General features: G+C 38.3%; 1 protein-coding gene across 7 annotated transcripts in view; it reads left to right on the top strand.

Moving 5' to 3' along the window:
* The window catches only part of usp10 (ubiquitin specific peptidase 10), a 47997-nt gene that overhangs the window by 20792 nt on the left and 13470 nt on the right, over positions 1-13735 (top strand). For 4 of the 7 annotated variants that reach the window (XM_079865469.1, XM_079865471.1, XM_079865470.1 and 1 more), the window contains exons 2-7: positions 3813-3881; positions 6464-6509; positions 6874-6933; positions 7817-9007; positions 13275-13366; positions 13481-13584. In XM_079865469.1, coding sequence (XP_079721595.1) covers positions 3813-3881; positions 6464-6509; positions 6874-6933; positions 7817-9007; positions 13275-13366; positions 13481-13584 — 1562 coding nt within the window. The remainder of the gene's footprint in view (positions 1-3812; positions 3882-6463; positions 6510-6873; positions 6934-7816; positions 9008-13274; positions 13367-13480; positions 13585-13735) is intronic. The other 3 variants (XM_079865474.1, XM_079865473.1, XM_079865475.1) reach the window with 1 other exon arrangement.

Genomic DNA, 13735 nt, shown 5'->3' on the forward strand with positions numbered 1-13735 from the left:
AAACAAAATGAAACAAATCAATAGTCTTAAAAAGTGCAAAAAAGTGCACAGTCACTAAAGTGTCTTTTAAATTAAATCTTTATAAGGTAAACAAACAGGTAATGGATATATGTAAATATTCTATGAAATAGAATATATAATTCTAACAAATTGAAAGCATAAAACCTTCTGAACCGCCAGAATTAAACATTACCACTGTTGCATTTTTTATTTATTTTTTGTAACAGCAGCATATTAACAACAGTCAAAATAAATTTACATAGTCTAATGTTTTCAAATGGAGAACATGAATGATAGGGGGAGTATCATCTCCCCATAAATATAAGCATTCGTTTTAAACACAGTGAAGAGAATGGAACACGCTGGAATACGTAAACATTGTCAGAAAAAAAAAAAAAGGATGATGAGAGTCCATCTCATCTGGCATGTTATCAGAATTATTAATGTTTTTGTCAGTCTAGAGATTATGAAATGCCTGCTGACAGAGCGCTGTTTTTATCTGTGTTTACACACAACGTCTCTCGCGGAGATCATTAATTTCCACAGAGCTGTAATTTAGACATTTATTAGCTAAATTAATGTTATATAGTAGACGTTAATATAATTTAAGGAGTTTTAAACGAGTGCATCTTAAGTTAGGCTACATACGTTGGCCATGCTGAAGCATCTGATCATCAAACCAGTGAGTGAACGGCGCTATGAACACGACTTCATGAGACTAATGATGAGCATAGACAACAGAGAGAGAATTAAATGCAGCGCTTTTATTTCAAACATGCACTCATTCATGGCTGTTTTATTTAATTCATGTTATGTCTTTGCAAGATATTACAAGGATTACAAGACTCTGTGAGTTCGTCTCTCTTTTTAGCGCCAATTTTAAAATACAAACAAGCATTTATGTAACATTTCTTATTTGTGCATCTCATTTGTGCATCAGTGGCTGTTAAGTTTAATTAAGGGATGCAAGTTATTTTACCCTTTAACACCGTTGTTGACTCATCTCTCCCAAGATGTAGTGCTTTAAAGTAGAGGTCGACCGATATGTATAGTCTCACACTTTTGCTTCTATTTTATAAACACTTGATGATTATCTAATCAAAATAACAAAATATGTATTAAAGTGATGATGAAAAAATAACCGAAATCGAATGCTTTTCTGATTTGTTTATATGTTTCTGTCGGCTGTATGAACATATCAGTTTGCTATCTTACGTCTCTAGCTTTAAATATGCAACTTCTCTGCATATTTAATGCATAAAAGTGACCAGCTGGATATAAACTAATGCAAATAGATGTTAACAATTGTGACATTAAACATTCGGGAGGCTGTTTTAAGACTTACGTTTATTTTTGTCAGTGTTTTAACCGCTTGAGGTACTACTAATGTTAGCGTCCTCTCAGCCTCGAAGGCAAACAAACATATCGTTGTGCTGTTCTTTCTCTACTAATGCAGCATTTAGTCAACAAATTAATCGCTTTATAATGATATGACAAAATGTACTGTATACAAACTTTTTAGCTGTCGGTGGTTTAAACGCGCATCTGATGTCAGCGCTCTCCACGCAGCTTGTGCTTTCAGTGCAGCACGCAGTATCACGTGTCGAAATAAACAACACGAGGCATCAGTGATAGTTTTTATTACACCTCTAGAGGCCGCTCTTGTACTGCATGATGCCAGCAGAGCCTTCTCAGCTCTCTCTTACTGTGTAATGAATGACAGCGCGCGCTTCTCAGCCGCTCCAGCAACGGACGCAACCAGGAAAAACTATCGGTATGTATTTTTGCCGATAACGATACTTCCACCAATCAACTATCGGTGCCGATTAATCGGCAAAACCGATGAATCGGTCGACCTCTACTTTAAAGGCTGTCTTGAGCGCAATTCTCAAAACAGCCACAAGATGGCGCCATTATCTGTGAATCCAATATTTCAAAACTGACACCCGATTATTAGCCTGGCTAACGTCAGACCTCTTTCTCATTGAGACGTGGTCTGGGAACCACATGTTTATTTTCCCGTTTATTGGGCGCTACGAATGTCTATCAAATGCGCCTGCACGTAGCTCATAGCCAATCGTTTCAATTATACCAGATGACGTATGTAGAGCGACAGAAAATCGGCGAGGAAGAAGACTAAATAAACTTGCGTTCTAAACTACTTAGAACACTATCTAAGGCTGCATCGAAAGGTAACTTCGCGTCTGATGCCATGTTGGATCCATAGATATAAACAAACTGCTTCAGTGTGTCGCGTAGACGTCGTCATTGTCTTGCTGCTCCCTCCCCGTTCTGTGATTGGTCCCCTCGCTGAGGGGAAAATCTGGTCCATGGAATCCAGGCTGCCTAGCAGTGTGAATAAAATCACGCTGCGCGCAAGACAGCATGAGGAAACCCAGGCTACCCAATTATGGGAAAAGGCTTAAATATTGGGACAGCTAGGTCACCATTGTTCCAAATGCCATAACTTTTGATTGCTTTGAGATATCAACACAATATTAGGCCCAGATGCAGTTGAGTCCAAACTTGATTTTAAGAGCTTCCATATACTTTCTAGGGTTTTTTTCAGCAGTGATGTAACATAAGAACCTCGTTCTATCAACTGAGACCATGCACTTGTTTATATCGTTGTTGATGTTGGTTTTTTTGTAGAGCTATAAGCCATTACTTTTAAGAGTGCCACTTGGCCGTGAAATCATAAAAAAAAATGCATTCATGGTGTAAGTGATTAAAGTTGAACACTTTTTGTACTGAAGGTATGACGTAGGAAAAGTCACAATCTCTTTAAAAGAATTACAGAGAAAAAAAAGTTAAGAGCGTTCCTTTTATAATCAATGAAGCTGTCGATCAGTTCAGTATGATACTGAGAAGAACAATGGTACATTTAGTAAGAGTAGAATTTAAATTTTCCCTATAAAACTTAGGTTGTTTATTGTGTAAAAGTAAATTTTATCTGCATCTCAACTCAAGTTCAGTGCTTTACTGTCAATTTCATTTCCAAGAAATAAACATGTAGCCTAATATCACTAACTGCACTTAGTAAAACAAAACAACAGTACTTTTGTAATTAAATTGCCTCTGATTAACAATCCCCCCCTCCCCCCTCAGTGCTACCAAATCAGGTTCTGGCGCCACCATCTGTAGAACTTAGTGGCACTGGTGACACTGCTCTCAAATGTTAGTCTGGAGCCCTGACACTGTAAGTGCATTGAAAGTGCACGCACGCACTGTAAAATGAAGTGCAACTGTTGTAATTATAATCCACGTTTTAAATTCATCCCAAGTATTTTAGTCCTAAAGGCTGATCACACCACACTAAGTAACTGTCAATTTAAAAACCTTCACAATACATTTAGTAATGTTTAATTTTCCACACTCATAAAATGTTACACATTGTCCAAAGTGAATGCTTGAAGCGTCTATCTCTCTCTGCCAATGCGTTGTCCTGTAAAGTGGGGCATGAGGGAGCCATTTTGCCATGCTGCATGACTCATCACTTTCCAACTTGCTCTTTACTTTCACCCAACCTGATGTTGCAATCATGCAGTAATAATGGCTGCCACGTCCCCATTTACCCTCATACACAGAGCTTTGATTGTGTTTTAATAAGTGGGCTGAATTTAAATTGTGGACACATTTATAATGCTGATTCTCATGCCAAAAAGTCCACCTCAGTCTTAAAGGATGCCTTAATGCTAGAAAGAGGTTTTGCAAAGTGTTTGCAATCAACAGGTTCAAGTTAAAATCAATGCTTACCAATCTTTAAGTGTCACCTAACAGTATGCACTTCTTTTTGGTTTGTTTTTTTACAGTACATCTTTGGGGAGTTCAGTCCAGATGAGTTCAATCAGTTCTTTGTGACTCCCCGCTGTTACGTCGAGGTAAATAATTACACGTGAACACATCTAAAACACATGAAATGTTAGGCAGTCTTAAAGCTTTATTGCATTTGCCTTTTTCTATCCTATTTTAACTGTTTAACATAATTTGTACAATTTGAATGTTTGAAATTTGCAATGGAAATTACATTTTGAAAATCATGTGTAATTTTTATTCACGTGTTTGTTCTCACAATTTGCAACATCTGAAATGGAATTTTCATTAACACTGTGCTTTTAATCTTTCAGTGTAATCTTTCTTAAGCCTTTTAAATATTTAATGTTACTACTAGTGTAAGAAATGGAAGTGGTAGGCCTAATTTTACATTTAATTTTCCTTTTGATACATAGGAATATGGGAAATGTAACTTCAAATACTGAAATTCACTGCCATCTTGCCTATTACATGTTATGCCATCATACTCTTTATCCACCTTTTCCCCTCCTTTTCTTCTGTACAAAAAATGCACGAGTCATTATTTATTGCACATCCTTTGCTGTCCATTCTAAAGGACTACTTTCACAACTTCTTCCGCGTTCTAGTTAGTACATATCGGGAGTTTCCGGTTAGAGTGTTCAGCGCACCTACATACATGAGAATGCAGATTATCACCGTTTTATAGCTGCCAATTGATTAAAACAATGGATAATGATCTCTGTATTAATTAGGGCTGGGCGATATGGCCAAAAAAAAAATATCACGATAATTTTTTTTATATCAGTCGATATCGATAATTATCACGATGAAAGTCAAATCTTTATTTCTTTCAAGTTTAAAGGCAGATTTTTGCTCCTAAGTGAAAGTTGTAGAAACCAGAGCATTAATTGTGGTTTTAAACTACTCTTTATTGTCAGAACATATCAGGAAAAACACTTGCCAAACTGGTGAACATTTAACAAATCTGAGGTAGAACATTCAAACATTTGTCATTTTTCCTTAACAAAATAAATATCTTTATTGGACAATTAATTTCTTAGTTTCTGCAAGTGCTAATTTTTATTTGGTAAAATGTAATATTCTGACTGTTTGAGTTTTATTAAACTTAACCATTGGTCATCCAGTATCATGCATTTAGATCATGATAACCTCACTATCATGGCAAAATGTAACTTTATGATTTCTATGGTATTTGTATGAAAAACAGTAGCCTAAATACATTATTAAATACTGTAATTATATTCCATCAGTCCTTTAATACATCGTCTACATTAATAATATAATACAATTCAATATGTATATCCCACATTTCATGGTGCAGTTAATATTACTGGGCTAACGTTACAGTAAATCCATGGTAAATGATGGGAATTTGTAGACGGAAAAGCCTTCTGCGCACAGTGTTTCTCCTGTTTGTCAGCGCTGTTTCATCTGCCTTTAAACTGGTTTAAATCACTGAGACATTGTGTTCTTCACTGAATTCAAGCGCTTCTCACTGGATCTCGTGACGAGAGCGATCAGAGTAAACGCATCGGCTCTAGTGAGCTCGCGCTGCGCTGCTGCTTGGACTTTGAGCCGAGCGGATAAATGGTCCGTGTGGCGCGCGGTTCAAATGAGTTTCGTTCCGCTTTTAGCGCATTAACATTATCGAACATTTATCGAACTCTTGATATTGTTTTATCGAGAAAAATTATATCGCCCAGCCCTATCTTGAGCCTGCTGAAATTTTCCTATAAATATATTTTCTTTCCAACTGTGCATTCTGAATAATACATAGGCTAAATATATTTATCCACTAAGCTGCAGCAGTCCTGTCTTTTCATTAACAGTTTTTTTCTCTTTCTGACATTTCATACTTGTTGGGTTTACATTTTTAAATGAAATTGGCTATTAAAAGGATTGCTTGTGTGCGCTGGTGTTTATTCCAGTCTTTTATAATAGTTGAATGAATGAATGCTCGCGAGGTGCCTGTAACGATGTTAAATAGACTTGGCTATTTAATCAATAACGTACACAGCGTAGAGGAGAATGACAGTCAACTACTTTGAATATTATAGCATTTTGGGCATAAACATGTAAATAGTGAAAAGATTGACATTGAAAAATGACACCGAATTATTAAAATATTTAATCCAAATAAATAAATGTTCTTGTTTCGTACTGATGTTATTCATCTGTTCTCACACTTCAGCGTCGCGGCCACTAGTTTAGACGAACACTGACACCCTGTGGTGAAATAATTTTTAACACCCGCTGCTTTCTCAAATCGGCTTGGGTTGGATTAAAACTTCATGTTCCGATAAGTTTGGAAAATTGCGCACACAGTAAAAATCAGAATATCCCTTCTCCTGTCAATAAAAATTGCCAAATTTTTAAATCTTTTTGTGGACACTCATTTTAGTTGGCGTTTGTTCAACTCATTGACCACAGTACACTGAAAGTAAACATAACCGGAAATAAGGGAGACATACTATTTCCTACCCCCTGCAAGTGGTCCATTGCAGATTAAACACTGGCCTACCACTCCAAATGTTACCTGTTTAGATAACATGCATTTAAATTTATAGGATAGGTTATGAAATAAATGTTTGTATGTGCTTTTATTGACTTGATGTGATTGAGTGATCTCATGCTAATTTCTTATCAGCTTCCTCCCTTCAATGATAAAGTCTCCTGCATCAGCCATTCCTCAGGTAAGATCAAAGCCTCACCTGAATGTTCCTACAAATACTGATACAGAAATAAAGATATGAGATACAGATATGAGATCCTTAGCACAATTATGCCCACATAAGCACACAGATTGGTTTTCATGTATTATCCATTGACCATAGCTTACATCTTCACACATGAAATACAGAATTCATAATATTCATCTGTCCTATTCACATCCTAATCATTAATTGGTAGAATGGCCCTCATTCATCAATGAGTTGAATATAAACATCCTTAGGCTACGTGCCCATCTCTGTAGTCTTAATAATCTTTCCCGAGACAGTATCATATTGCCCTCTCAGGTAGTTGTGACCTTCACCCTCATCTGTATCAATTATTTAGGAGGTTACTGCACTCCTGCTGTGCCTTACATAACGGAATCATTGAGACGGCAGGTTTGCGGTGAGTTTTCGGTCCACTACACAGCGCCTTACTCTTCTGTTTTTGTTGCAGAACTCAACACTCAGGTCTTAAACACTGACAGCTTTCTAAACCTTCCCCTTTATCTACCTTAAACCCTTACTTATTCTTACCTGTCCATTTAATCTTTGGAGCTTTGCATGCCTAGGTGCCAGGCGTCTCTCTGGCGCATATATGCATCTACCTGCAGTGCTTGGAGTTGATGGGAGGCTTTTGACACTTTTTATTTTTTATATTACTTTTCTGGAAATTCTGTCTCAAAGCCCATCACATCTCAAGAGTGGACTAAGAATGTGACTTCATGGACCGTCTTTCAGGACCTCTAACAGAACTCCACCTGAAAATGTTGCAGTCTTGACAGTCTACAACCTGCTTATGAGTTCGTCCTCCATGCTGTCCTAAAATAAAATCTAAACTGAATACTAACAAAGGATGTGGTCTTATCTATTCATGTATCCATTGCTTGGGAACTTGTGTTCCCATGATGACTTCTGGTTTCATTGATTTTTGCTAATTTTGAGACTCAAAGTCTCAGAGTAATTGCATTCACTAACGCTGCTTTCATTCACTTCAAACTATCCTTCACTGCTTACTCTGCACAGTTCAGTACCACAGCCACTTTTAAATCAGATTCTTTGTATTTGATTAATAACTACATGATGTATTGTATAAAAAAAAAAAAAAAAATCATTGTTGTTCATGTTTTTAGCCTTCAGTATTTCTTATTGAATGATCAGAATAAGATTTCTAACCGTAAACTAAGTTGTATCTTTTTTATTTAAAATCGAGAAGTTAACTATAGAAATGCCAGTTTGGTTTAGCCTGCTTATATGTGCATCAATCTAACTGATGTTTTGATCTGCAGGAGAGGACTACCAGCATATCGAGTTTGGTGTGGATGAGGTAATAAATGCAGAGCCTGTGGCAGTGAGAGACTCACTGTACAAAGTCTCCAGCACTCTTAATCCTCAGGCCCCTGAGTTCATCTTAGGCTGCCAACCATCTCAGAAGGCCTTTCCCACAGCCACGCCGGTCGCTGATATCCCAGATGGTGCCGACTTCAACTCCCTATGCTGCGACGACTCCGAGACCTCAGTCCATCAGAGCTGTTCAGACATGGATGGGGGTTCGGGTGGCTTGGGACAACGGAAGAAAAAGAAAAAACGTCCGCCAGGATACTACAACTACCTGGAGGGTTCCAACAGCACCGGCGTGGCCACAGATGGAGTGGGGGCATCAGGCCTCGTTAACGGACATACTTTAAATGCTTCACTCCTGGGTTCAGAGGACATGATGGGGGACATGCTAGCTGAGGCTGAGCTCATCCCCCCAAATTCTGTAACATCCACCACACCCCAAACCGCCCCTCTTTCCCATCAGAGGACTTGTGAAAGCCCTGACAATTCAACATTGGACTTGACGAGTGGAGCTGCCTCTTTGTCAGACAGAAACGGGGCAGCTTCTTTGTCTACTTCCTCTTCTTCGTCCTCTCAGAGCAGTGGGGTTGCACAGGGTGGCAGGACTGCAGAGCAACATGCAGAACCCCCAGCTTTAGAGAGCCCAGTACTCCTGGGTAATGGAGGACACAGCTCCTCTCCACCATCTCCTCTTCCCCCTGCTGCTGCTCTGGCCACCCCCACAACCACAATTCCTGCTACTACTGATCAGAGGGAGGCCGAGGGCTCGGGGGAGGCTAACGGGCTGCAAGAGACTGCCTCGGCTGCTGGAGCCGCAGATGAACTCCAAGACTCGTCTGAAATGGGCGAGGTGCAGTCCTCTTCCTCTGTTACCCCTCTTTCCTTAGACTCTGAAGTTCAGCCGGTAGTCTCGCCTGTTCCCCCTGCAGCACCTGTTGCCAACCCTCCAAAATCCTGGGCCAGCCTCTTCCACAACTCCAAGCCTCTGCCTGGAGGTCCTCAGGCTTATGTTGAGGTGAAGAGCGTGCCTGCTGTTGTCGAGATCACTCCAGCTGCCTCCGAGTTGCCTGAAAAGGTCAATGAGGTGCATGAGGGCCCTGTCCCTGTGTCTGAAGACCCTATGGCCCCAAAATTGGCAGGTAAAATGACATGAGAATGTTAATGGTTTCGAGTCCAAACTGTAAAGAATGTTGTTTTCCACAAACATGCCAATCAGCTGTCTGTTTTTAAGTGAATGCTGGCTTGTCTAAAGTGATGGTTCACCCAAAAAACGAAAACTGTCGGTTACTCACCCGCATAATCTACCAGATCTATAAGACTTTAGTTCATATTCAAAACACAAATGAAGATATTTAATGAAATCGGAGAGATTTGTCAATCCATTGAAGGTCCATTCCACTAAAAGTTAAATGTAATCCATATGGATCAAGTGATGTAATCCAAGGTTTCTGAAGAGTCTTTTAATTTAGGCTTTTATTCACATTGATCAAAGCACATAAAATATGGTAAACAAAATCTCAACCATACTACTTTGATGCGCTAGAACAAATCCCTTTACCTCTTCCCCTTAATATACCCCTTTAAGTATTTTTGTATCATTGGTTCACATGATCAAGGCCTCACTCTGTAGATATTTCTCATTTATTAGCCAGCTGATTTCAGTTAACTAACATATTAGCTTATTCAGTTTTTAAATCATCAGTTTTAATCTGTTAAAATAATAATTTATCTTAATGAAATTTCTGAATAATCATTTATCTTAATGATAATTTCTGTCTTTGAAGTAGGACTGTGAATTGATACAAATGTCCCGATTCAATTCCGAACAGCAAGATATCTTTTCGATTCAGTGAAACATTTTCACTGGCTCCACCAAAGAGTTTTTTGTTTTTGTTGTTTTTAAACCCATGCATCCTTGTATTGTAATAAGGTGAAATTTCACAATTCACATATAATTTCAATACCACAGCGAAAACTACTAAATAAATTATGAACGCTATTATACACAAGTAAACAGTCATTTAATAAAAAAAGAACAAATAATCAAACTACAAGTAATGGGACAAATAAGTACAGTAGAACAAAGATACAAATAACATTTTTACATGAAAAAAATTCAGTTTTTTTTTTCAGGTAGGTCTAACAGTAGTTTATTATGCTGCTGTCACTTTAAGACTAATGCACTGATACAATATACTGTTACACATTCTTTCTTAACTGTGTATGTTCACTTAAGACATAACCGACTGTTTATTAGGATACTCGCCTAAACGGGCATTTTGAGATACATTTTTGTGAATTTGTCCGTTCAAGTGCAAAGGAGGCATGAAAAGAGAACTTTTTGTTATTTGTATGTTGTCTGAGAAGCAGCTTTCTGTGCGCGCACACAAAACTTCTCACGCAGCGCACAAGTTCTTTCACGTCTTCTTGCGCTTGAATGTTTAAATTGGCAAGGCTTAAAAACACGTGAAAATTATAAACTTAGTGACCATGCAGTACTGTCTGGAATGTCTTTTACACTGAACCTGCTTCCGCCATGTTAAGCACGGAATGAAAGACCATAGTCCCCGTTGTAACATCGCGCAAGGTAAAAAAAAAAAGGATGGCATCTTGTGGAGAAGACTAGTAATAAGGTTAGCGTCAATCATATATTATGTCCAACGTTTGAGGAAATTAATACGAAAAAATAACTATATTGAATCGACCACATTTAAAAAAACGATTAATCAAAATCTATTTTTTTTTCCACTAGCCCTAATTTAAAGAGTCTTCAAGCTGCTCTTTTGCCTACAATGACCGTTCATTGGGACCATGTCTGTCAAGCTTAAAAAAGCACCATGAAAGCGGTCCGTTCATCTTGTGTGCTGTATTTCAGATCTTCTGAAGCCATAAAATAGCTGTGTATTATAAATAGACTGAGAATGTTGCCATCATTTGTTCTATTGCTTTCAAATTGAATTTGGTGTCTCTTGAGGTGGACAGACATGGTCACTACATCTTGTTGCTATATGGAAGAGAGCTGCATAAATGTTCTTAAGATTTTCCTTTTGTATTACTTTGAAGAAAATAACAGCATTTGGGTTTGGAACATTGAGTGAATAATGGAAGAACTGGTATGTTTATCTAAGTGTGAACTATTCCTTTTTAGCTCTGTGTGGTTCATGTTTCTGTCCACAAGATGGCGGCAGCAGCCTGTTTTGCTGATCTGTAGGCGGCACCCATAAGCTCCTCTGTGGGCCCTAATCACTTCAAGGCCTTTTTGCTCACAATTCTTTTAAAACCGCATTTCCTCAACTTGTTGCTCAAATGAATCATGACAGGTTTTGAGGAAAGGCCCACCAAGGTGCTGTGTTTACCCATGATATTGTTAACAATGTTCACTGTTTCTCCATCTGAAGAACAAAAGCAGGGAGGTTTCTTGTCCAGAGCCTGAGTGTTGATTTGCTACAATGGCTACTGTTCATTCAACACACTTCTACAATGATTTCTTGACCTTGGAACCAATCACTGGGACTCTACACTGCATTAAATCTTCCTCTGGGTTTCCCCTGCTGTTCCTCAAATATGAGAAATCTTGCGCAAGACCTTAAAAAAAAACAAAAAAAAAATAGACATGGTGATAATTTCTAAATCTGACCTTTTATACAGATGTGTGGTGTATTGTGTGGACCTGCCAAATTATTATGGGACACAATCAATTGATCTCAGAATTGGCTTATGTGGCACTCAAACATTCTAGACTTTTCTCCTGGGTAAATGCATGTTCTGTTGCATAACAGGAAGAGCATCTGCTTGATTGATGGCATTTATATCTCTATTTCAGATGTGTTTTTCTTCAAAGCAGTTAATGATAGGATTTATTAACATGTGAATCTGTTTTTTATTATACATATATACTTGTGCAAAAAAAGCTGCAACAAGTGTCTTTCCATCAGCATTCCTTTTGTCATGTGCTAATCTCCCCTGATGTAAGACACTTGGACAGGCACTAAGTGGAGATGAATCTGTTCTTTTCCTGACCATTGGCTGCCCTCGTATGTTTTAGTTTTCAGAATAAATCTACAGAGCCATTTTGATGAATTTCTATACTAGCTGCTTTTTTTGAGGAGGTGATTTAATATGATGTGGCCTGGTTTAAATCTATCCAGCCACAGACATGCAATACAATTAGTGACATTATTTATTATTTAGATTTACATGACCATTGCTGTCTCTTTCTCTCTCTTTTTTTTTTTTTTTTTTTTTTTGCAACTAACTTTAGTCAACATGAAATCAAAATTGACTATACACATTACTGGTCTTATGTACAATTTATCATCATTACAAATCAAATTACTTAACTTTTCTTCTGATGTCACTTAGGCCAATGTTATTTTGAGTAGGGATGCACCCAAATTTAGGCTAAATTTTCCTTTCGGTGCATCCCTACTTCTGAGACATTCTCATCACATTACAAATGTACAATGGGTTCCAAATGTTTTTTTTTTTATGTCCCCACTGTCCAAAGAAAGATAAATGGATTTTTTTTTTTTAGTTCAGCTATGCATGCTACTTTAATTCTATTAAAATATAATGCTAAATTCAAATTTCCACGTTACCATGGGAGCTGTAGCATTATTTCAGCCTCCCTTCCTAGGCGTGGTACAAAAATCTCATCATTTTTCAACAATCAGCTTCATGTGCATCAGTCACATCAGCAAGGTTGGAGTGATGAACATCACATCATTTTCCATTTCTTCTAGTGATTATGATGTTTGTTTAGATTTGTGTCTTTAGACTCTGTATCTAGTTAAATGTCTTTTTGAATGGAAAGATCTCATGTAAATATGTCCCAAAAAACAATCAGCTAGACTAGTCATGAGCCGCGTTTCCACGACAGGAGCTTTCCCCAGGAACTAGGAACTTTGGGCTGGTACTCGGTGTGTTTGGACCTCAGGGACCAGGGTCTAAATGAACACCCCCCCCCCCCCCCCCCCCCCCCTCATTGTTAAGTCTGTTGCTGTGTGTGCAGTAAGACTTGTTAGCTATTCGAATCAACAATGGGGTTAAAATTCGACAGACGGACCAATGACGCGGGACAGGCTTTATTGAGCTTAAACGCAGAGGGCGAAATCCAGTGGGAGCTGAAAAGTCGCACGTAGTCCCACGTCACCGGACTAATTTGCCAAATCTTCACAGTACTTTAGACCGCGATGGAAATGCAGACAGCAACAGGTCTGGGGGATAAAGTTCCTGGTACAAATTGTTCTGGGTAATTTCGGTGGAAACGCGGCTATACGGGGCTTTCGTGAAGACTGCCTAGTTGTTCGGGCAACTCGCCTGTTAATTAATCCTAAAAATATGTGGTTTTGCACCTCCCTAGTGTTTCATTCACAAACATGATTTATTTTTCTTTCCATCCATCAGAATTAATTGAGAATGTGAAGTTGATACACAAACCAGTGTCTTTGCAACCAAGAGGACTGATAAACAAGGGAAACTGGTGCTATATCAATGCTGTATCCTTTTTCTTTGCCTCAGATCATCCAGTCTTATTGAGCTGCTTAAACAATAATGAATCGTCAAGCCTTTCTTGTCCTATTTGTTTATTGTCACTTGACTCTCAGCTTTAGACCCTGCAGGCCCTGATTGCGTGTCCCCCCATGTATCATCTGATGAAGTCTATTCCCCTTTTCAGTGAGAGACCCTGCACATCCACACCCATGATGGATAACTTGTAAGTTTCAGGCTTTTTTCTGTCCTAAATATTACTATCATTTTTATTACACAGTGTGTTTATATTAACATGATGTGGAATGTCAAAGCATATCATCTATTCTAAGACTTTATTGGCATTAGAGGGGCTAATGTAATCAATCGTAATATGA

The sequence above is a fragment of the Squalius cephalus genome (genome assembly GCF_949319135.1).
Source record: "Squalius cephalus genome assembly, chromosome: 3".
In the NCBI taxonomy this organism is placed as follows: Eukaryota; Metazoa; Chordata; class Actinopteri; order Cypriniformes; family Leuciscidae; genus Squalius; species Squalius cephalus.